The 24,041-nt window shown below is 44.0% G+C and overlaps 1 protein-coding gene across 19 annotated transcripts in view; it reads left to right on the forward strand.

Annotated features, from left to right (window-relative positions):
• Window positions 1-24,041, forward strand: part of LOC148893936 (apoptosis-stimulating of p53 protein 1-like) — a 130,191-nt gene that overhangs the window by 100,792 nt on the left and 5,358 nt on the right. For 17 of the 19 annotated variants that reach the window (XR_016116072.1, XR_016116071.1, XR_016116074.1 and 14 more), the window contains 4 exons: window positions 62-402; window positions 5,138-5,275; window positions 8,947-10,795; window positions 16,457-16,594. Coding sequence is in view for 1 of the 19 variants with exons in the window: in XM_089005106.1 (XP_088861232.1) it covers window positions 62-402; window positions 5,138-5,275; window positions 16,457-16,590 (613 nt within the window). In the remaining 18 variants the exon portion in view is untranslated. Of the gene's footprint in view, window positions 1-61; window positions 403-5,137; window positions 5,276-8,946; window positions 10,796-16,456; window positions 16,595-24,041 lie in introns of those variants that run through there. The other 2 variants (XR_016116073.1, XM_089005106.1) reach the window with 1 other exon arrangement.

A 24,041-nucleotide genomic window follows, 5' to 3' on the forward strand; every position in this document is an offset into this window, starting at 1 on the left:
TCATCTCGAAACTACAGTACATCATGGTTCAATGGTAAACATAACACACTCCCTATTTTAGGCAGTACTTTCTTCCAACCTAACTGTATTTTGAGTGACATGGACGATATCCAATCAGCCAAGGGGAATGTCGAACCATGTGAAAAACATGCCAGCTTGACAACAGAGGACTCGGAAGTTCAAAATTTGAATTTGGAGTGCCGCCAGTTATCACCAGGGGCCATCGAAACGTCTACCACAGGAAAAGTGAGAGTGACTGGGTCACCACAAACAAACTTTGTCTCGACAACTGTTCAGTCTCAAGATCAGAATATAAATCAAAGCAGTTCGAGTTCAGCCAACAGCATGACAAGTCAGACCTCACCTTTACCCTCACCACCAACACCACCTTCAAAACCAAAGGTAATGAATTGCGCCTTTTGGTGCTATGAAGCAGTAATACGGTCGCCGCATGCCAGTGACAGCAGCTGGGTTTCACAATTTCATTTCTACTTTGACTGTCTTTTGGCAGTTTGATTTTGGTGCTTTACCAACAGTGGGAAAAGGGTGGCAGTATAACACCATTGGTGAACTCTGCTTTTTTTTTGCCTTTGCCAACTCAATTTTAGTACAGACGCTCCCTACATTACGAACGAGACACGTTCCTAGCGTTCGTTCGTAAGGTGAATTTGTTCATAATTTGCTTCAGTGCTAGATTGTGTATGGAATGTATCTTTAAGTCAAATAAGTACTGTGATACCTCGGCTTACGAACTTTTCTGTTTACGAACGTTACATTTATGAAAATTTTACCTTGGCATACGAACTAATTTTCGAGATACACACGGAGCTGCAACAATGAGTGATGTGTCGTTCGCGAACAAGCCCGTTCTCCTAACAAGAAAATGGCAGCCGGCTTGTTTTGATCATCTATTTCCCGCCCCCAGTCGTGGGTTAAAGCCCTGTGATTGGTCAAGAACGCAGCAGTGATTAGGGGGGGCTTACAGACATAGAGAGAGTGAAGCCATTCTCAAAAAAAATGGCTGCCGCCATTTTTTTTGTCCTCTATTCTTTGGTGAAGCCGCGTGATTGGTCAAGAACGCAGCAGTGAGGGAAGGTGGTTTAAACATTAAAGGACAACCGACATCTCCGGACAAGTTGGGTCCATACTTTGTAAAATGGCTTCAAATGACTTCTACTGAGCGTGTTTTAATATGATTCCACCGCATATAGCTATATTTTACGTTTTAAGACTCGCTCTGAATATTCAGGAAGTCTTGTTTTTGAGTTGGTGACGAGTCCGTACGTGACCTCACTGAAGGAACGCCCCTGACCGAAAAAAAGGACACAGTGTAGCAGTCCTTCCATCACGTCAATGCTTATTTGGTCTGAAAACCTCGTGTTGCACCAGAAAGAGCCAGAAGAGGGCATCCAAGCTCCATGGAAGGAATTTATCAGCCTGTGGAAACAGGCTGATTCATTCCTCACAACAGCTCGGTGGCCATTTTCTGCTTCTTTTTGGGTGAGACATTTCCCCCCAATGTTGCCTCAAAATGGTCCAGAATAAATTCTTTAAAGGACAACCAAAGTCACTTTTTTGTTTTTAACTGACATCAGAAAAAAAATGTTTTATATCTAAAATACCCAAAACATGCAGTATGATATTTTTAGTCAAATGCAAAACACCAATAAAAATGACTTAAAGTGTCCAAAATCTGCAAAAAATTGAGCTGCGAATTGGGCATTTTCAGAAAGTCCCGCCCCCAGTTCGTGACGTCACGCCAAGACGTCTTGCATTGCTTGTGAATCAAAACAATGGCTTCAGATTCGGGGGAATTTGCTTTCTTGTTACACATCCGGTTACGAATATGATTCAAATAGTTCTGAAGAGGTAAGCATACAAGTTTGCAATCGATTAAATAATTAGATGTGCCATTTTGAGGCAACATTGGGGGAAAATCTCTCACCCAAAAAAAAGAGGCACAAAATGGCGACCTCCAGTGGCCACCTCCGCTTCCACAGGCTGATAAATTCCTTATATGGAGCTTCGATGCCCTCTTCTGGCGGCTTTTGGGTGCAACACGGTTCTCAGACCAAACATGTACAGCAAAATACAATGACGTGATGGAAGGACTGCTATAATGTGTTTTTGTTTCGGTCAGGGGGCGGTCCTTTCGTGACATCACATACGAACTTGTCACCAACTCAGAAACAAGACTTCCTGAATATTCAGAGTGAGTCTTAAAACGTAAAATATAGCTATATGCGGTGGAATCTTATTAAAATACGCTCAGTAGAAGTCATTTGAAATCATTGTACAAATTATGGACACAACTTGTCTGGAGACGTCGGTTCTCCTTTAATCGATTGCAAACATGTATGCTTTCCTCTTCAGAACTATTTGAATCATATCCATAATTGGATGTGTAACAAGAAAGCATATTCTCCGAATCTGAAGCCATTGTTTTGATTCTCCAGCAATGCAAGACTTCTTGGCGTGACTTCACAAACTGGGGGCGGGACTTTCTGAAAATTTCTGCACAATTCGCAGGTCAATTTTTTGCAGATTTTGGACACTTTAAGTCATTTTTATTGGTGTTTAGCATTTGAATAAAAATATCATACTGCGTGTTTTGGGTATTTTAGATGGTATAAAACGTTCTGATGTCAGTAAACAAAAAAGTGACATCGGTTGTCCTTTAAAGAGAGGGGCAGACGACAGGGAGAGAGTGACAAAATGGATAGAAAACAGTGAAATTTGGACTCATTTCAACTTTGATAGTTCAAAGGCAGAGTGTAGACTGCAAGGTTAACATTCCCATCAATCAGGCTCCACAAATAACCCGCATAAGCTATCTGTACACTTGATGCAAAAAGCTATCAACCCAGCTAAAAAGAACACAATTGATGAGGAACAAGGTAAAATTATCACAGAGAAAGCACCTACAAGGGACCAATCCTCAAGATGGTGAAGGAAGAAGGCTACGTTCCTCATCAAGTGTTTAATGCTGATGAAACTGGCCACGCCATTCCATCAAGCCATCAACGACCATCACAAAGGTAAATAAAACCACTTTATTATATAGTATAGTTTATTTCTTCAATTATAATACCATAGCACATTTATTATACACGATATAAGATATATTTTGTGTAGTTTTAAGGCTTAGAAAATTAGAAAGTAGAACATTATGTTTTATGGGGACCTGGGAACGGATTATTCTCATTTTAATGGTTTCCTATGGGAAATTAATTTTTGGGATACACACTTTTCACCTTACACACTCTGGGAACCAATTAAGTTTGTAAGCCAAGGTATCACTGAAGTTTGTATATAGTAGTATAAACCATACAGAAATAGGAAACACAGATGCTCTAACAGTCGTAAATTCACACCTACTAGGATACAAAGACATATATCCTTGGGTCTTCAGGAAGCCATTACTGAAGCTGCTGGCACGTAACTCATTGGCAGCACGCTGATTGTTCAGCCTTGGTGTCCGTCGCATAAACATCCAGCCTTTGAAACCTCCAATGTGTCTGTGTGTGTGCGTCTGCTTGAAGCACAGTACATGGCCAATAGCAAGAGAGGTCGGCCGGAAAAAGGCACGCAATACAAAAACTAATTAAATGTTTGTATGTACTGTAACATCGTAGTTAAGGTCATTATTAATGAAGCAGGATTCAAAAGTAAGAAAAAAAAAGATTATTTAATCTTTGGGACGGCATGAAATGTAACTGCTGACCCCCAGAGTGGCCGGCAGCCCGAGAGGAGAAGAGAGAAGAGCTGTTTGAGAGAGTTTTTTGAAGGCCGACAGGGCGTGATGTCATGACCGGAAGTACAAGTACAAAACGGAAGTCCGACAAAATAAAACCATGTCAAGACGGACAGAATGTGACATCATGACAGGAAATCTGAGTAAATAAAACAATGTGTAAGGAAATAGAAAATATGTTTAAAATGTCTTCGTATAGCGAATAGCCCTAACAGTTGTCCCTCGAATGTTCGTAAATTGGGGAGCGTCTGTATACACAAGGTGCACCTGAGCATATATTGCAGGGGCAACCAAACTATGAAAAAGATTGTGATATATCATCTGAAAAGTATTGTATTTATATTTATTCTAATGAACATTAAATGACTTAAAGGACAATCGACACATTTTTTTTGTTTTTTAACTGACATCAGAAAAACGTTTTGTAGCATCTGAAATACCCAAAACACGCAGGCTGATATTTTTAGTCAAATGCAAAACACCAATAAAAATGAGTTAAAGTTTCTCAAAAGTACTTCAAAATGACCTCGGAGATTCCGAGTTTCAGAAGGTCCCGCCCCCCTGTTCGTGACATCACGCCAGTACGTCTTGCCTTGCTCTAGATTCAAAACAAAGGCTTCAGATTCGTAGAAGATGCTTTTTTTGTTACTCATCCATTTATGAATATGATTCAAATAGTTCTGAAGAGAAAAACATAAATGTTTGCAATCGATTAAAGAAGTCCTTCCGTATCAATTCGAGCCGTCAGGACTCCAATGTAGCGTCCCAGAAAATGCACAAGATGGTGCACACGCTCCGTTGGAAATGGGCTGATTTGTCTGCTGGGAATTTGTTTCAACTAGTATCAAATAGTATTCTTGGTGCAACACACAACGACTCACCATCACGTTATTTATGTTTTCCTTCTAATTTCGCCATCAACACGGATCAACACAAAGTTTTCAGACCAAACAAAGTACCCAAAATGCATTGTGTGTCGCTTTCTCGGTCAGGGGCGTTCCAGACGTGAAGTCACGTCAGGCATTGTCACCAACTGGAAAACTTCCTGAATATTCAGCGCGAGTCTTAAAACGTAAAATATAGCTACTATATGCCGTGGAATCTTTGTAAAATAAGCTCAGGAGAAGTGATTTGAAGTGATATTACAAATTAATGACAACTTGGCCAGAAGCATCGATTGTCCTTTAATTATGATTGTAATTTATGTTCCACTTTTTATTGTATTCCGATTTGATGCTCATGTTTCTTCTTAAATTAAACTTTAGTCTCTTATTTAATAATCTATTTTCTATGATGGTATTAAGTCTACTACTTCTTCTAATTGAGCCCTGATGCAGCTGCAAATGTTCTGTTATGTTCACACCTGTCTCGCTTTCTTATCAGGGGAAACGAACCAACTTGAAAAAGCCATCATCAGAGCGCACGGGCCATGGGCTAAGAGTCAAGTTCAACCCTCTAGCTCTGCTGCTTGATGCATCGTTAGAAGGAGAGTTTGATCTGGTGCAGAGAATTATATATGAGGTAAATTGTAGCGTTGGTGTTGACTTATTTTAGTAGGACAAATCACTTTTACCGGTAATAAAAAGCACAACACAGTGTGCATTGAGAGTTTTGTAATGAACTCCACTCTCTTCAGTTATCTGAAATTGAGTTGCTGGGGCATTGCCTTAAACAGAGAAGACCAGTCTTTCGCTTTGTTTGGCTTCTCTCAATGCAGAGAACTAGCAGCTCTACATTGAGTGTTGACCCAGATGACCTATCACATGGGGTGTGCCCTGACACCCAACTGAGGAAACACATATCTGTGGATAGCGAGGAGTGAATAATGGCTGAAATGAATGGAAGGAGAGATGGCAAGCAGGATTTCACCAGAACTGTTGGGATGGGATCTAATTGACATGAAGAATTTCTGGATTTAGTTGAGGTTTGAGATTGTAGAATGTTGAGGGATTAGGGAGTTCAAAAGAAGATAAGATATGAGGGGTGGTAGGAAGGTTCGAGGAGGAGAGGGGTACAGAGGAGCCAAGATGCTGGTGGATTTTGTTGACTTTTTCAGAAAAGAATAAAAGGAGAGAATTGCAGGAATAAAAGTGAGGGGGAAAGATACAGGGCGTTGAATGATTTTGTTATGAAGAGAAAAGAGAGCCCGAGTATTTCCAGTATTTGAGTCAATAAGTCCAGAGTACGATTATGATTTTGCTTCAGAGATAGTATTCTTGCAGAGCAGGGGTCTCAAACTCACGGCCCGCGGGCCAACTGCGGCCCCGAATGAATATTTTGCAGCCCGCCTTGACATGAAAGATTAATGTTAGTGCGGCCCGCATTATTGATACGAATGAAACTTATGTGTGGAGCTGAACAAACCGCTGAACAAACCATGGAACAAATCACCATTTTTGGAGCTACAGAGGGAATTTTATCACAGATTTGCAGACTTCTTGACGCACAAAGCCACATTTCAAATTTTTGCAGACCCATTCTTTTTGATGTGCAAGATGCCCCTCCTGTGTTCCAAATGGAGCACTGTCACCTACAGTGCCACTCTGCACTCAAAGCCAAGTCCAGGAATGTGAATGGAGAAGCAGAAAAGCTTGGGCAATGTTTGAGAGAGTTAACTAACCCCCAGCTTCCCTGAACTTTCCCTTTTTTTGGGAGCACATACTTATGTGAGAAGCACTTCTCCACCTTAAACTCCAATAAGTCCAAGTACAGGTCCAGACTTACTGATCAGCATCTTCAAGCCCTACTCAGAGTCTACACTGCCTCCTCCCTCAAGCCAAATGTGGCTCGGCTTTGTGAAAAGAAGCACTGCCAGGTCTCTAGCCGCAAGAAGTAGGCAAGAGAAGCCATGTTTGGGACAGTTCATGTTCAATATTTTATTTATGTTCAGAAAGTTCAAGGTTAAAGGACTGTGAATACAGACATTTGAAACTTTATTAACATACAGTAAAGTCTCGTTATATCGATATTCAAGGGAGTCCGAAAAAATATCGATATAACCGTGACTATCGATATATCCGACCCTGTTTGCATGTAATTTTCTCCGTGCGTGCATAGAAATAGTATCGATATAACCGGGACTATCGATATATCCGATATCGATATAACGAGACGTTACTGTAATTAGTTTCCTGTGTTTTTTTCCGTTTTCTGTATCTGCCTTATGATCATTATAATTATTTTATTTATTTATTACTGGTTAATTTATTTTTTATTCATTTAATTCATTTTTTGTGTGTTAAAAATAAAGATATTGAGAACATAGGAATGTTTTATCTATGCTTTTCTTGTGAAAATCCTGTTGCGCCCCCGGGGAAATTGAGTTTGAGACCCCTGTTGTAGAGAGAAAGTTGAGCAGTGTACATATCTTTGTGAACAGTGAGTCTGGTTCTTCGATAGTCTTTCAAGCTGGCATGTTTTCGATTTTGAATATATGAACACTCACTCACCCAACCTATTCAATTGCTGCAGGTCTATAAGCAAGAATGGCTTAACTGAGGTACAGTGGAATTCTATTTGTATTGTGATGGATATTTACTGCAAATACACTTTTACAGCGAAAACACACAGAGCTCAGAGACAAATAGAGAAAAATAAGACAACAGAACAAAAAAACAAGAGAGTAATGACTGTATAAAATATGATTGATATGATTCAAGATGGCGCCGCGAATGGCAGCCTCGGTCACACGCTCCCTCGTATTGTTCCTGTTTTTGTCATTTTCATTTGTTTTTTTGCGACCCGATACGACTCAGTTACACGAGGGAAGAGTTACTGAGCATTGGGGAATCCACTCTTGGACTATTTTCACCGACACACCAAAATCTACAAGGTTTTTTGGGGCTGCTCGCGAGCGGCGTAGCAGCTCTGTACGGAGCTTTCGGACGCCGGCGTAGGAGGGGGAAGCGAGCCGGTGTGCTCGTCAAGCTACGGCAGCGTGGATTTCGAATGCCACTCCCATCAATCCACCTCGCTAATCTACGCTCACTACCAAACAAGATGGGCAAACTACTTCTTCTCACAAAAAACAATTAAACATTTGCACGCTCTGCTGCGCTGTGCTTCACTGAGACCTGGCTCAGTGAGCGCCACCCGGATTCCGCGCTACACCTACCCGGATTCCGTCTCCTCAGAGCCGACCCGGACACGGAGCAATATGGGAAATCCAAAGGTGGTGGAATATGCTTCTACATCAACGAAGAATGGTGCACCGATATCACGATGCGTGACGCACACTGCAGGCCTGGCTTGGAATCACTGTCTCTCAACTGCAAGCCATTCTACTCGCCACATGAGTTCGCTTCCTTTATTCTTGTCGCCATGTACATCGCGCCACAAGCTAATGCTAACGCGGGTATACAAATGCTAGCGGACCATGTAAACCAACTCGAACTAAAATATGCAGAGCCACCCCTGACCATTTTGAGCGATTTTAATCAAACGTGTCTAAATCGTGAACTTCCCAAATATAAGCAGCATATTGACTGTTTCACCAGAGAAGGAAACATTCTAGATCACTGTTACACAGCACTCAAAGGCGCATGCCGGTCTGTTGCGCATGCAACATTGGGTCTTTCTGACCACTATTTAATCCACTTAATTCCCACATACAGACAGAAACTCAAATGTGTAAAACCGGTAGTCAAGACAGTCAAAAAATGGACAGATGAAGCTAAGTTAGCGCTAAAGAATGCTTAGACTGCACTGATTGGAGTGTCTTTGAAACTTCAACGGGCACTTTGGATGAATACACAGACACTGTAACATCATACATTAGTTTCTGTGGGGACATGTGTGTACCAACAAAGTCCTTCCGCTCATTCAACAACAACAAGCCATGGTTCACTCCCAAACTCAGTCAGCCTAGGAAAGAGAAATACTCCGCATTTAGAAGCGGAGATCGAGTGTTTTACAAACTAGCCCGAAACAGATTGACAAAGGAAATTAACATCGCAAAGAAAAGTTATGCGGAGAGGCTTAACAAACAGTTCTCCGCTAACGACTCTGCATCGGTGTGGAATGGCCTGAAAGCAATAACAAATTATCGTTTACCATCACCCCAAGCAGTGTATGAGAATGGTCTGGCTGATGACCTTAATACATTCTTTTGCCGATTTGAAAAGGGAACCCCCATTTCCCTCATATGCCCACCATTACCAGAAACTACCGTACCTCTGGCCTCTGCCCTACAGATCCACGAACTGGACACGAGACGGCTCTTCAAACAGCAGAAGATCAAGAAAGCTGCGGGACCTGACAGAGTGTCCCCCTCCTGCCTGAAGTCTGCGCTGACCTGCTTCAAACAGTCTACTATCGTCCCAGTTCCAAAGAAACCAGCACCCTCGGTATTGAACGACTACAGACCTGTTGCTCTGACGTCTGTGGTCATGAAGGCCTTTGACCGCCTCGTGCTGAACCACCTGAAGAACATCACCAGACCTCTGCTAGATCTTTTTCAGTTTGCCTCTTGGGCAAACAGGTCTGTGGAGGATGCAGGCAACATCGGACTGCACCACATCCTCGACCACCTCAACAACACAGGAACCTACGCAAGGATCCTGTTTGTGGACAACAGCTCTGCGTTCAATACCATCATTCCAGAACTCCTCATCCCCAAACCTCTCCAGCTTGGAGCGTCCCCAACGATCTGCCAGTGGATCCTCAGCTTCCTGACAGGACGGACACAACAGGTCAGACTGGGGAAAATATTATCCTCAACACGAACCCTGGAGCCCCACAGGGATGCGTCCTTTCTCCATTGGTCTTCTCTCTTTACACGAACGACTGCACCTCAACGCACCCAGCTGTCAAATTCATAAAGTTCGCAGACGACACCACGGTCATCGGTCTCATCAAAGACGGCAACGAGTCTGCGTACCGACAACAAGTGGAGCAGCTGGAGCTCTGGTGCAGCCGTCACAACCTGGAGCTGAACACGCTCAAGACAGTAGAGATGATCGTGGACTTCAGGAAACATCCATCACCACAGCTACCCCTCACACTATCCAAATGCCTTATGTCAACCGTTGAGACTTTCAAGTACTTGGGAATCACAGTCTCCCAGGACATGAAGTGGGAGGTCAACACCAACTCAATCCTGAAAAAGGCCCAACAGAGAATGTACTTCCTGAGGCTGCTAAAGAAGCATGGCCTGCCACAGGAGGTGCTGCAACATTTCTACACAGCTGTCCTCGAATCCATCCTGTGTTCTTCCATCACCGTTTGGTTCGGGGCCACCACAAAAATGGACAAAATCCGATTTCAACGGACAGTTCGGACGGCGGAAAAAATCATTGGTACTGCCCTCCCACTCTCGAGGACTTGCACACTGCAAGAATACAAACTCGGGTGCGGAAAATCATACTGGACCCTCTGCACCCTGCCCACCACCTTTTCCAGCTACTCCCCTCAGGCAGGCGCTACCGATCCATGCGCACCAAATCCAGCAGACATTTAAACAGCTTCTTTCCCCAAGCCATTAACTCTTTGAACAATAGCCCAAATTGAACTTTATAGTGCCCCTTTGCAATTTTTTTGATGATATACTAGTGCAGCGTGTTCGACCAGAAACAAATTCCTTGTGTGTGTCATACTTGGCAATAAAAATGATTCTGATTCTGATTCTGAAATAAGATGCAGCACAAATACAAAGTGCATGAAAACCATTCCTACATGTTATGCAGAGTGGGCTTGATGCATGGGAATCTGGTTTTGAATCAGAACGACGACATAAACGGCTGTACCTCAATGCACCCAGCTGTCAAATTCGTAAAGTTCGCAGATGAGACCACGGTCATCGGTCTCATCAAAGACGGTGACGAGTCTGCGTACCGACAAGTAGAGCAGCTGGAGCTCTGGTGCTACCGACACAACCTAGAGATGATGACGCTCAAGACGGTAGAGATGACAGTGGACTTCATGAAACAGCTGCGGTTCACCCTATCCAACTGCCCCCTGTCAACTGTCGAGACCTTCAAGTTTTCTGGGAATCACAGTCAAGACATGAAGTGGGAGGTCAACATCAACTCCATTCTGAGAAAGGCCAAACAGAGGAAGTGCTTCCTGAGGCTGCTGAAGAAGCATGGCCTGCCGCAGGAGGTGCTCCGACAGTTCTACATGGCAGTGATCGAATCAATCCTGGTTTATTCCATCAGAGTTTGGTTCGGGGCTGCCACGAAAATTGACAAAATCCGACTTCAACGGACTCCCCTTCACCATTAACTCTCTAAACAGTAACCCAATTTATAACTATATAGTGCCTCTTTGCAATTTAGCACAACTCTGTGGAACAGCATCCTGTTATAATCATTGTTGTTCCAGCTCCGTACTCACATGAATCACTCTCTGCTTGATACTTTGCACATTGTCTCACAGTTGTTCCTGAGAGGTACACCTTAAATGAACGAATTCGACTCGATTCGATTAGATTAGTCTTTATTAGTGTCCTTCATACTTATTTGTAATGTTTTTTTATGATGATACTAGTGCAGCGTGTTCTACCGGAGACAAATTCCTTGTGCGTTCTACATACTTGGACAATTAAGATGATTCTGATTGTGATTGAGATTCTGATTCTGAACCAGAATGAAAAGATAAAAACAAAAGTATTCTATGCATAATAGAAATGTTAGAAGACTGAAATGTATAACTGCTCAAAAATGTTCCATAACGAACTGTACATAGTGCAAGTACAAAAATACAGGTAACATACGACTTACGACTGGCTCGATTTACGACCACCCGTACTTACGACCACGATCGCCAGAGACTATTTTTTTTAATTTTAATTCAATGTGTGGCACCACAACGCACTCGTTACCCGGCAACACGTCCGACAATTTTGGCCAGCCAGCCAGCCTCTCGCTCTAGCACAGCAATCGATTGTGTGATGGCAGCGGACGCTGGCCAAAGTGCGGCCAGGACTTGAGACGAGGCGGGTGGGCGTCGGCGCACTGAGTCTTTATTCAACATTTTGAATGGATTTCAACTTACGACCATTTTGACTTACGACCGGTTGGTCGGAACGGGACCCGGTCATAAGTCGGATGTTAGTCGGATGTTACCTGTACCGTATAAAAAGTGAGTAAACATGTACATGAAACTTGAGCAACAGCATAAGGTGGATGTGCATTTAGAATTCAAGAATCTAGGTATTTTTATTTATTTATTTTTTTTCACGTGTGATTATTAAGAAGCCTGACAGCAGTCGGTCGGAACGAGCGGCGGTACCTCTCCTTGCAGCGCGGGTGTAACATTCCTTCAGCCTGAAGGAGCTACCCATTGCTTTCAGAGTGGGCGGCAGAGGGTGGGAGGGGCTGTCCATCATAGCTTTTAGTTTAGCTAGCGTTCATCTGTTGCCCACCTCCTCTTCTATGACCGCAGAGTCATAGAAGGTCTTAAGAAGTGACCCCTGAACCCGAAAAGACCTCAGTTTCCTGAGTAGGAAGAGGCGACTTTGTCCCTTTTTAATCAGGGCAGCCGTGTTTGTAGTCCAGTCCAGTCCAGTTTATATTGTACGTGTAGAAGGTCACCCTCTCTACGTCATTATCCTGGATGTTCAACGGTGCAGGTGAGGACTGTTTCACAATCAACTCCTTGGTTTTCCCGGGGTTGATCTGGAGGTGATTCTGCTGGCAGCAGACCACGAAGTCCTTGGTCTGTCCCCTGTACTCCCGATTCTCTCTCTGTACTGAGCCCGACAATAGCAGAGTCATCAGAGAACTTCTGAAGGTGGCAGGTTAGAGTGTTGTAGTTGAAGTCCGAGGTGTAAAGAGTGAAGAGGAATGGAGCCAGGACTGTCCCCTGCGGTGCTCCAGTCCTGCAGAGAAGCATGTCAGACTCACAGCTCTTTGCCCTCACATGATGTGGTTTGTGAGGTAATCTGTAATCCATTATGTAAATTGATGGTCCACTCCGGCATGATGCAGCTTTTTCCCCAATAGATTGGGCTGGATGGTGTTGAAGGCACTGGAGAAATCAAAAAACGTGATCATCACAGTGCTCCCAGCATTTTCCTGGTGCAGCAGCGCCGAGTGCAGGAGGTAGTTGATGGCGTCCTCCACACGGATGCTGGGCTGGTAGGCAAACTGTAGCTGGTATACCGAGGTACTTGGAGCTGTTTTCAATGTCCGCTATTGTTCCTTCAGCGAGTGAGACCGCTTCTGTCTGGACTACCTTACCCCTCTTAGTCACCATCCGACTACATTTCTCCACCCCGAATTACATCCCGATGTCACTGCTGTAGATCCTGGTTGTGTGGATCAGGGAGTCTATGTCCCTTTTGCTCTTAGCATACAGCTTTTTGTCATCCATGTAGAGGAGGTGACTGATTGTAGCTACATTTCTGAGGCGGTATCCATAGCCTATCTTGGCGATTATTTGACTCTGTGGTGGCATCAGCCATCCACTATGGCATTGTCTGCTGGTCAGGCAGCATCACCACCCGGGACAGAAAAAGACTGGAGCGCTTTGTCAAGCGGGCCAGTTCTGTCGTAGGCTGCTCGCTGGACTCTCTAGAGGAGGTGGGCAACAGACGGACGCTAGCTAAACTAAAAGCTATGACGGACAGCCCCTCCCACCCCCTCCTGCCCATCCTGACAGCTCTGGGTAGCTCCTTTAGCCAGAGACTATTACACCCGCGCTGCAAGAAGGAGAGGTACCGCCGCTCGTTCCTACCGACTGCTGTCAGGCTTCACAATTCCCAATGATCACATGTGAAAAAAAAACCAAAAAAAAAACTGGACACTTGTAAATATGGGTTGTTGCAATATATCTAAATGCATTTCTTGATTCTGCACTATGTACAGTCTTGTTTATGGAACGGTTTTTGCAGATCTACATTTGCACAGTATAGAGTTGACATTTTTATTTTGTTATGCTTAGAATATCTTGTTTGCTATCCTTTCACTCCCACCCCAACCCCATCCCTCTTCAATTGCTGCTGTGGACTGCAAATTTCCCCATTGCGGGACGAATAAAGGTATTCTGATTCTGATTCTGATTCTGATTTGGCTGAGGGGGTTCAGTCCTATGCAGAACAGCAGTGGTAAGAGTGACCTTGGTATATGCCACATTTGATGGACACTTGCGTTAGTGGCTTGCTATTGGCTTCAAGTGTGGTTTTCCACATCCTCATTGAGTTTTCAACGAAGGCTCTCAGGGTCCTGTTGACCTTATACAACTCCAACCATTAAGTGATCCATGTGTGTGGCATCGAGTCATGTGCTTTCTTGTAATCAATCCAGGCTGTGCACAGGTTGGTATGTCGGGACCTGCAGTCTTGAGCGACTGTTCTGTCAACCAGCAGCTGATGTTTGGCACCTCTAGTATCTCTACTAATGCCTTTCTGTGCTTTGCTCATGTATTGATCCATGTGTCCACTTATCTTAGCCGCAATGATGCCTGACATGAGCTTCCATGTTGTGGAGAGACAGGTTATTAGCCGATAGTTGGAAGGAACTGCACCCTTTGTGGAATCCTTCATGATCAGGATTGTTCGCACTGGGGTTAGCCATCCTGGGTGAGTCCCATCCATCAACAACTGGTTCATTTGTGCTGCTAGGCGCTCATGGAGTGCTATGAGTTTCTTTAGCCAGTAGGTGTGGACCATATCCAGGCCAGTTTTTCATACCTGAGATTCTTTCTTGTATGTCGGCCGCTGTGATGGTTACTGGGTTCTGTTCAGGGAGGTTGCTGTGCTCCTCTTTCAGAGTCACCAGCGATTGTGCACTGCTGTTATGTGCGACCTCCTTCTCCCATATGCCTTTCCAGTATCTTTCAGTTTCCAACCTTGGAGGGTCTGCTCTGCTGTTAGAACCCTGCCACTGACCGTACACTTTCACAGGTTGTGTTGCGAGCAGCCTATATATTCTTCTGGCCTCATTCTCTCTCATGTACCTCTTTAGGCGACTGGACAAGGCCTGTTTGGCAGTTTCGAGTTCTTCAGGTATGGTTATCTTTGGCCTTTTATTCACACCTCTCTGGGTCTCCGTCAATTGACTCACATCTTTCCGAGCCGCCTTGATCTTAGCCTCCAACCGTCTTTTCCATGGTGGGTAATGAATCTCGTGGCTCTCACGGTTGCTCTTCTAGCCTAGCATCTCTTGGATCACTGATGCTGAAGCGTATATCAGCTCATTGGTTTCCGTGATCGTTCCGGTCGGGATCGTTCTCAGTGCTGCATTCACAGTTACCATGAGACTTTCAGGTGGTACTTCACATAGCCATTGTAATCGGTTTCTTGGTTGTCCAGTTTTCTTTCTTGCCATGATCTTATCTCTCAGGTCAGTTGCTGCTTTGCTCAGCATTTCATTTATTGGGGCTGGCTTCCCAATCTCATCATTCATTGGGGCTTGCCTCCCAATCTCTGGTCCGACCTCTTCCTCTGATGTGGCAGCCTGGGGCCCTTCACCTCGGAATTTGTGTTGTACCTCATCAATCTCGAGATGTGATAGCAATTGCCGTTTGTGGATATTGGAACACTGAGCTACTAGTTGTTTCGTGGTCAACAGTGACTGTGGGTTTCGAAGTAGCCATTCAGCCCCCATTCTCCGCATGTAACCCCTCTGACTAGGGTTGCTTGAATAGTAGCATTCCGACAGAGCCATGTTATCGCATCTCGTCCATCTCCGCTTTGTTCCAGTAGCCCATTTTTCATCAGGGTGCTCTGGTTCCCCAGCACCTGACGCAGACCTTGTTTGGCCGGGCGACGTCTGAGCCGGCATGTCATTCCATTTATTGTCTCGCATCATTTTTATGAGGTAGGCATTAGCGTGAAGGGTCTTGCCCAAGGACCCACACTGGATGATGTTTTTGTGCTCATTTTCTCTGGGATTCAAACCCTCGTCTCCCATATGCCAAACTGATTCCTTATCAACTGAGCTATCCAGCTATATATATATATATATATATATATATATATATATATATATATATATATATATATATATATATATATATATATATATATATATATATATATATATATATATATATATATATATATATATATATATATATATATATATATATATATATATATATATATATATATATATATAGGGCGGCCCGAGTGGTTAGCACACCGGCTTCACAGTGCAGAGGTCGCCGGTTCACATCCCGGTCCGGCCTCCCTGTGTGGAGTTTGCATGTTCTCCCCGGACCCGCGTGGGTTTTCTCCGGGTCCTCCGGTTTCCTCCCACACTCCAAAAACATGCATGGCAGGCATATTGACCACTCCAAATTGTCCCGAGGTGTGAGTGTGAGAGTGACTGTTGTATGTCTTCGTGTGCCCTGCAATTGGCTGGCAACCAATTCAGGGTGTCCCCCGCCTCATGCCCGAAGACAGCTGAGATAGGCTCCAGCAACCCCCGCGACCCTAATGAGGAATAAGCGGCACGGAAAATGAGATGAGATGAGATATATATATATATATATATATATATATATATATATATATATATATATATATATATATATATATATATATATATATATATATATATAGTATGCCAGACATCTCTTAGTCAAAAAGGTTCCCAAACCCCGCTGTAGATGGATGCAATGGAGATTTGTGATTCCAAAAATAAATAAGAAGGAAGTCGTGGATTTTTTTTCTGCGCTGACCGGTACTATTCCGTGGTTGATTTAACCTTTCAAAACCTTAATATTTTTATAATCCCCTTTCCTTTAATTGTCTTTCAGGTGGAAAATCCCAGTAAACCAAATGATGAAGGTATCACTCCTCTTCACAATGCTGTTTGTGCTGGCCACCACCACATAGTCAAGTTCCTGTTGGACTTTGGAGTGAATGTGAATGCAGCAGACAGTGATGGATGGTCAGTACCTTCAGTTGAGCACTTTTGGTTCTAGCATTTGCATTCAACTTGGACGTTCCTCTACTATAGGTTGAATGATTGTAGCTGGAAAAATAAGGGGCTGCACAATGATAGTTTCATTTATGAGTCCATTTATACCAAGCTAGCTTAGGATAATCAAAGAGATAGATCTGTATTTAAAAGGTTTTTGGTTTCATAACCACTGCATTTAACTAAAATTAAGCAGACTCCATCTCCAGCATTTTGACAGAGTGCAATGTTTCGAAAATTGGGGGGCTCATTCAGTCATCCATCCATTTTCCGGTCTGCTTAATCCTCATTAGGGGTGCTGGAGCCTATTCTAGTCGTCTTCGGGTAGTAGATGGGGACACCCTGAATTGGTTGCAAGCCAATCGCAGTGCACAAAGAAACAAGCAACAATTCACACTCACAATCACAGCCTGGGATAATTTAGAGTGTTCAATAAGCCTGCTAGACATGTTTTTGGAATGTGGGAGGACACCGGAGGAAAACCATGGGGGCCTGGGTACAACATGCAAACTCCACACAGGGAGGCCGAACTCGTGACCTCCACACTGTGAATCAGAATCAGAAAGTCTTTAATAGTCCCACAATGGGAGAATTTGAAGTCAGCGTGCTAACCACTCATCTACCGGACCGCTCCTGATTCAGTCAGTTAATACTTATACTAAGTTGCTGTTTCTAATGGAGCCTCTTGATGGCAGCACTTAGCATACGCAGGTAACCACGCTACTGCCCAATGGATTAATTCTATATGCAGGCTAGACATTTTATGATTTTATGATGGAGGCTGCGGGCCGGGTAAAAATTGACCCCGGGCCGGACTATGGATATGTCTGTACTATTGGAATCCGAATCAGAAAACCTTTAATCGTCCCACAATGTGGAAGTTTGCAGCCCACAGTAGCAATTTGAAAAGGGATGGGAGTGTGAAAGGATAAAAAAACGATATTCTAAGCATAGTAAAAATGACTGAGATGTATTCTGTAGATGTGCAAAAATGTTTCATAAAAAACTACATACTGCAAGTATCTGAGAAAAGATATATTGATATTTGTATGGAATGCCTATCACAAATTTTAAAGTGATCAAAATACGGTAATGGGTTGTACGTTACAGATTTTTGAGGACAGTGCATTTCTTTGGAATCTTGTCAACTCTCAGTTTGTGTCATCTTCCGAGCATTTCATCATGAGCATAGTCTTCAGAGGATATGGCTCCGAGTGGATTTGGAATCAGAATCAGAATCAGAATCATCTTTATCGCCAAGTATGCAGAACACACGAGGAATTTGTCTCCGGTAAAACACAGGGCACTAGCATCATAATAAAAAAAACTTGACAAATAAGTATGGAGGACACTAATAAAGGCAAATCTAATCGACTCGAAACAAATTTGTTTATTTAAGTGGTACCTCTCAGGACCAACTGTGAGACAATGTGAAAGTATCAAGCAGACAGTTGTCACGTCCGCTCGAGGAGTTGTGACAGAACTCGAGGGACGTTGGGAGGTAGTAAAGGTTGGATCCAAAATACTCGGTGGAGACAGTGATTCAATAAATGTTTTTACTGAGATACCTGAGGCAAAACAGAAAATCAGGCAAAGGAGGAGAACAACGAAACAGACCTGCGTGCGGCTGGGTGACGGGGCACTTCCTAGAATACACCGGCACTAATCGAACGGTAAGGGTGGCTTTTATAGCCAGAAGGCACAATTAAGGAAATGGGGAACCGGTGCGTGAGTCCGGAGAGCAGGGAGGGGAGGGGCCCGCTCCAGGAGCAGAAGAAGAGACAGGAGGGGAGGGGCACGCTCCTGGCGTCGACGAGTATGTGACAAGAGTGGTTCAGAGCTGGAGCACCAATGATTATAACAGAATGCTGTTCCACAGGGTTGTGCTAAATTGCAAAGAGGCATTATACAGTTATAAATTGGGTTACTGTTTAGAGAGTTAATGGCTTGGGGGAAGAAGCTGTTTAAATGTCTGCTGGATATGGCACAGACACCGATACCCACTCTCGAGGACTTGCACACTGCAAGAATCCAAACAAGGACGCGTAAAATCGTACTGGACCCTCCACACCCTTCCCACCACCTTTTCCAGCTACTCCCCTCAGGCAGGCGCTACCGATCCATACGCACCAAATCCAGCAGACATTTAAGCAGCTTCTTCCCCCAAACCATTAACACTCGAAACAGTAACCCAAATAGAACTGTATAGTGCCTCAAATTTTCTTATGATGATACTCGTGCTGTGTTGTGTGTTCTACCGGAGACAAATTCCTTGTGTGTTCGACATACTTGGCAATAAAGACGATTCGGATTCTGATTCTGATTTTGTAGTCTGTATCTTGTGATTGAAAAGGGTGTCGGGGAGGCATGAGGAATTGGACTGTGTGCTGTTGGAATGATATATTCGACACAAAATGTTTTGAATGAAGATGATGTCAGGAATAAGTAGAGATACCTTGGCTTACGAACTTAATTGATTCCGAGAAAGTGTGTGTCAGGTGAAAAGTGTGTGTCACGTGAAAAGTTTGTATTCCAAATATCAATTTCCTCATAAAACATAATTTCGTACTAAATAAGCCTTGAAACTACACAAAATACACATTGTTTTATGTAGAATAAATGTGCTACGGTATTGAAATTAATGAAATAAACTGTACTATGGAATAAAGTCGTTTTATTTACCTTTGTGATGGTCGTTGGTGGCTGATGGAATGGAGTGGCCGGTTTCATCAGCATTAAACACTTGATGAGGAACATAGCCTTCTTCTTCCACCATCTTGAGGAATGATTCCTTGTAAGCTTTGGCAGATTTATCGTCAGAACTGGGAATCCCTGTACGACGCTTAAAGTTATCGAACCATCCGTGGCTAGCCTTGAAATCATCAATGGATGACAAACTTCCAGGTTGCCTCTTGATAATATCCGAGTGAAGTTGCCGGGTATTTTCAGCGATAATTTTGCCTAGTTCCTCATCAATTGTGTTCTGTTTCGCTGGGTTGATAGCTTTTTGCATAACGTGTCTCAAGGAGCTCTGGGTTGTACATCTTGGAAGTTGTGATTTTGCAACAGCAACAGATGCAGGCAGACACACTAGAAACATCATTAGTAGCTGGTTACTGGTTTCTCTTCAAATTTTACAGATGGCTTGTGCGGGTTATTTCTGGCGCTTGATTTATGGGATATTTTAACCTTGCAGTCTACACAATGCCTTTGAACTATCAATAAAGTTGAAACAAGTCCAAATTTCACTGTGTTTTCTATGTGTTTTCTCACTCTCTCTCTGTCGTCTGCCTATCCTGTTATATGTGCCTATCCTGTTATATGTGCTGTTCTGTGTCCCCCCCTTACTGCTGCGTGTGTCCCCTTCCTCCTCTAGCATGGATCTTGACCAATTACGTGCAGGAAATAGAGGACAAAAATAAAAGTCAGTTGCCATTTCTCGCTCCTTGTTTGGAAAACGGGCTTGTTCGCGAACGGCACATCACTCATTGTGGCGCTTCGTGTGTTTCCCGAAAAATAGTTTGTATGCCAAGATTATATTCTCACAAATTTAATGTTCGTAAAGCGAAAAGGTTGTTAGCTAAAGCGTTCGTAAGCTGAGGTATCACTCACTGTATGTTAAAAAGAAGAGGAGCTAACAGTAGAAAATGGATGATGAAAATGGTTAATAGCATTTAGCAAACCAGATTCAAACGAATTGGGATTTTTCTTTCATACTGGTGGCCTTTAGATCTGCATCTTCTTCTTCTTTTCCTTTCGGCTTTTCCCCTCAGGGGTCGCCACAGCGAATCAATGTCCTCCATCTATCCCGGTTTTGTGCATCCTCTTCTCTCACACCAGCTACCTTCATGTCCTCTTTGACCACATCCATAAACCTCAACTTCGGTCTTCCTCTCGGTTTCCTGCCTGGCAGTTCAAGACTCAGCATTCTTCTCCCGATATAGTCACTTTCTCTCCTCTGGACATGTCCAAACCATCTCAGTCTGGCCTCTGTGACTTTCTCTCCAAAGCCTCTAATATGAGTTGTCCCTCTAATGTACTCATTCCTGATCTTATCCAACCTGGTCACTCCCAAAGAAAACCTCAACATCTTCAGCTCTGCTACCTCCAGCTCTGCTTCCTGTCTTTTCTTCAGTGGCACTGTATCCAGTCCAAACTTCATGGCTGGTCTCACCACTGTTTTATACACCTTTCCTTTCATCCCAGCGGAAACCCTGCTATCACACATCATACCTGACATTTTTCTCTAGCCGTTCCAGCCTAACTGGAGACGCTTCTTCACCTCTTTTCCACACTCTCCATTGCTTTGGACAGTTGTCCCCAAGTACTTAAAATCATCCACCTTCTTTATCTCTTCTCCCTGTAGCATCACTCTTGCACTCGGATCCCTCTCATTCACACACATGTATTCCGTCTCGCTGCGACTGATCTTTATTCCTCTCCTTTCCTGGGCATACCTCCACATCTCTAGTTTCTCCCCCACCTGTTCCCTGTGCTCGCTACAGATCACAATGTCATCTGCAAACATCATGGTCCAAGGAGATTCTTGTCTAACATCGTTTGTCAGCCTGTCCATTACCATAGCGAATAAGAAGGGGCTCAGAGCTGACCCCTGGTGGAGTCCCACCTCCACCTTGAATTGCTCAGTCACACCGACAGCACACCTCAAAACTGTCTTACAGTCATGATACATGTCTTGCACCGCTCTGACATACTTTTCCGTCACTCCAGACTTCCTCATGCAATGCCACAGCTCTTCTCTGGGCACCCTGTCATACGCTTTCTCCAGATCTACAAAGACAATGCAATTCCTTCTGACCTTCTCTGTACTTCTCTATCAGCATACTTAAAGCAAACATTGCATCTGTCGTACTCTTTTTTGGCATGAAGCCATACTGCTGCTCACAAATGTTCACTTCTGCTCTTAGTCTAGCTGCAACTACTCTTTCCCAGAGTTTCATTGTATGGCTCATCAACTTTATTCCTCTGTAATTAGTACAACTATGCACATCTCCTTTGTTCTTAAAAATGGGCACGAGTACACTTTGTCTCCATTCTTCAGGCATCTGTTCACCATCTAAGATCGTGTTGAATAAACCAGTCAGGAACACCACCGCCACCTCTCCAAGACACTTCCATACCTCGATTGGTAAATCATCAGGCCCGAGTGCCTTTCCCCCCTTCATCCTCTTCAGCGCCCTCCTCACTTCATCCTTGCTAATGCTTGCTACGTCTTGGTCCACAACATTCACGTCTTCTACTCTTTGTTCCTTCTCATTTTCCTCATTCATCAATTCTTCAAAGTACTCTTTCCATCTTGCCATCACACTACTGGCACCTGTTAATACGTTGCCATATCTATCCTTAATCACCCGAACCTGCTGCAGGTCCTTACCATCTTTGTCTTTCTGTCGCGCCAGCCTGTAAAGATCAGTCTCACCTTCCTTGCTGTCCAGCCGAGCATATAAGTCATCATAGGCCTCTTGTTTGGCCTTTGCCACCTTTACTTTAACCGTGCGCTGCATCTCCTTGTACTGCTGTCTACTCTCGTCCGTCCTCTCAGTGTCCCACTTCTTCTTTGCTAACCTCTTTCTCTGTATACACTCCTGCACGTCCCCATTCCACCACCAAGTCTCCTTATCTACCTTTCTTCCACTCGATACACCAAGTACTTTCCGACCCGTGTCTCTGATTATGTTCGCTGTAGTTTGCCAGTCATCTGGAAGGACCTCTTTCCCACCCAGTGCTTGTCTTTCCTCCTTCCTAAATGTCATGCAACACTCTTCCTTTTTCAACTTCCACCATTTTGTCCTCACTTCAGCCTTTGGTTTCTTCATCTTTCTCACTGCCAGCGTCATCCTACACACCACCAACCTATGCTGTCTGGCTACACTCTCACTAACCACTACTTTGCAGTCACTGATTTCCTTTAGATGGCGCCGTTGACACAAAATGTAGTCTACCTGTGTACTTCTGCCTCCACTCTTATAGGTCACCCTATGTTCCTGTCTCTTCTGAAAGAAAGTATTCACAATAGCCATTTGCATTCTCTTAGCAAAGTCAACCACCATCTGTCCTTCAGCGTTCCTCATCTGGAGTCCAAACCTACCCATCACCTCCTCATCATCTTTGTTTCCTGCGCCAACATGTCCATTGAAGTCTCCACCAATTACAACCCTCTCACTTCTCGGGATGTTCTGTATGACTTCATCAAAGTCCAACCAAAATGTCTCCTTCTTCGCCAGCTCACATCCTACTTGTGGGGCATACCCACAAACAACATTGAACATCACACCTTCAATTTCTAGCTTCAGACTCATCATTCTATTTGACACTCTTTTTACTTCTAAGACATTCCTAACAAACTCCTCTTTTCAGATAACCCCAACTCCATTTCTCTTTCTGTCTTCACCATGATAGAACAACTTAAACCCTGACGCTAAGCTTATAGCCTTGCTCCCTTTCCACCTGGTCTCCTGGACACACAGTATGTCTACCTTCCTTCTCTGCATCATGTCAACCAGCTCTCTACCTTTACCTGTCATTGTTCCTACATTCAAAGTTCCTACTCTTAGTTCCATACTCTTGGCGTTCCATCTCTCTCTTTTCCTCCGGGCACACCTCCCTCCTCTCCTTCTTCGACCAACAGTAGTCCATTTTCCACTGGCACCCTGGAGGTCAACAGTACCAATGGCGGCCGTTTTTTTACGTCGGATGCCGTTCCTGACACAACCCTCTGTATTTATCCGGGCTTGGGACCGGCACAATAAGACACTGGCTTGTGCCCCCTTGTGGCCTTTAGATCTGCATATTATATCGATGAGAAGGTTTCTTCAGCCGTCATCTGTACAAAAGTGAAGGTTTCGGACGTTTCGCCTCCTATCCAAGAGGCTTCGTCAGCGAACTAAAGTCTGACTGGTCGTATCGGCCCCATTTATATATCCCTAATGTCCAGACCTGGTGGCGCCGGACACAGCTATGATAGGTCCCTACTCTCAGGTTGGGGGGGGGGCGTGGGACCCCCCCCCCTGTGGCCCCACTGATTGTTCCTACATTCCTGACTAACGATTGGCCTATTACACCCACTCCCCCCGGTATCACCTCATCAGCATAACGACCCTCATCAGCATTGCGAAAGTTGCCTAACCTGTTTTGCCTGAGCAGGCTATTGTATGAACGATCCAAATTGAACCTCACACCACCAGACCGGTTTAATGAAGGATTTTGTTGTTTTATAAGAATCGCCTCTTTCACCCCCCTTTCAAACCATCTATGTTCTTTCGCTAAGATTTTAACCTCATTGTCGTCAAATGAGTGGTTGCTAGCTTTTAGGTGCAAATGTACTGCCGATTGAGGCCCACTAGTATTATCCCTGCGATGTTGATAAAGTCTTTTTTTGAGAATTTGTTGAGTCTCCCCAA

The sequence above is a fragment of the Hippocampus bargibanti genome, linkage group LG09, assembly GCF_051943395.1.
Source record: "Hippocampus bargibanti isolate YZ-2025 linkage group LG09, ASM5194339v1, whole genome shotgun sequence".
In the NCBI taxonomy this organism is placed as follows: Eukaryota; Metazoa; Chordata; class Actinopteri; order Syngnathiformes; family Syngnathidae; genus Hippocampus; species Hippocampus bargibanti.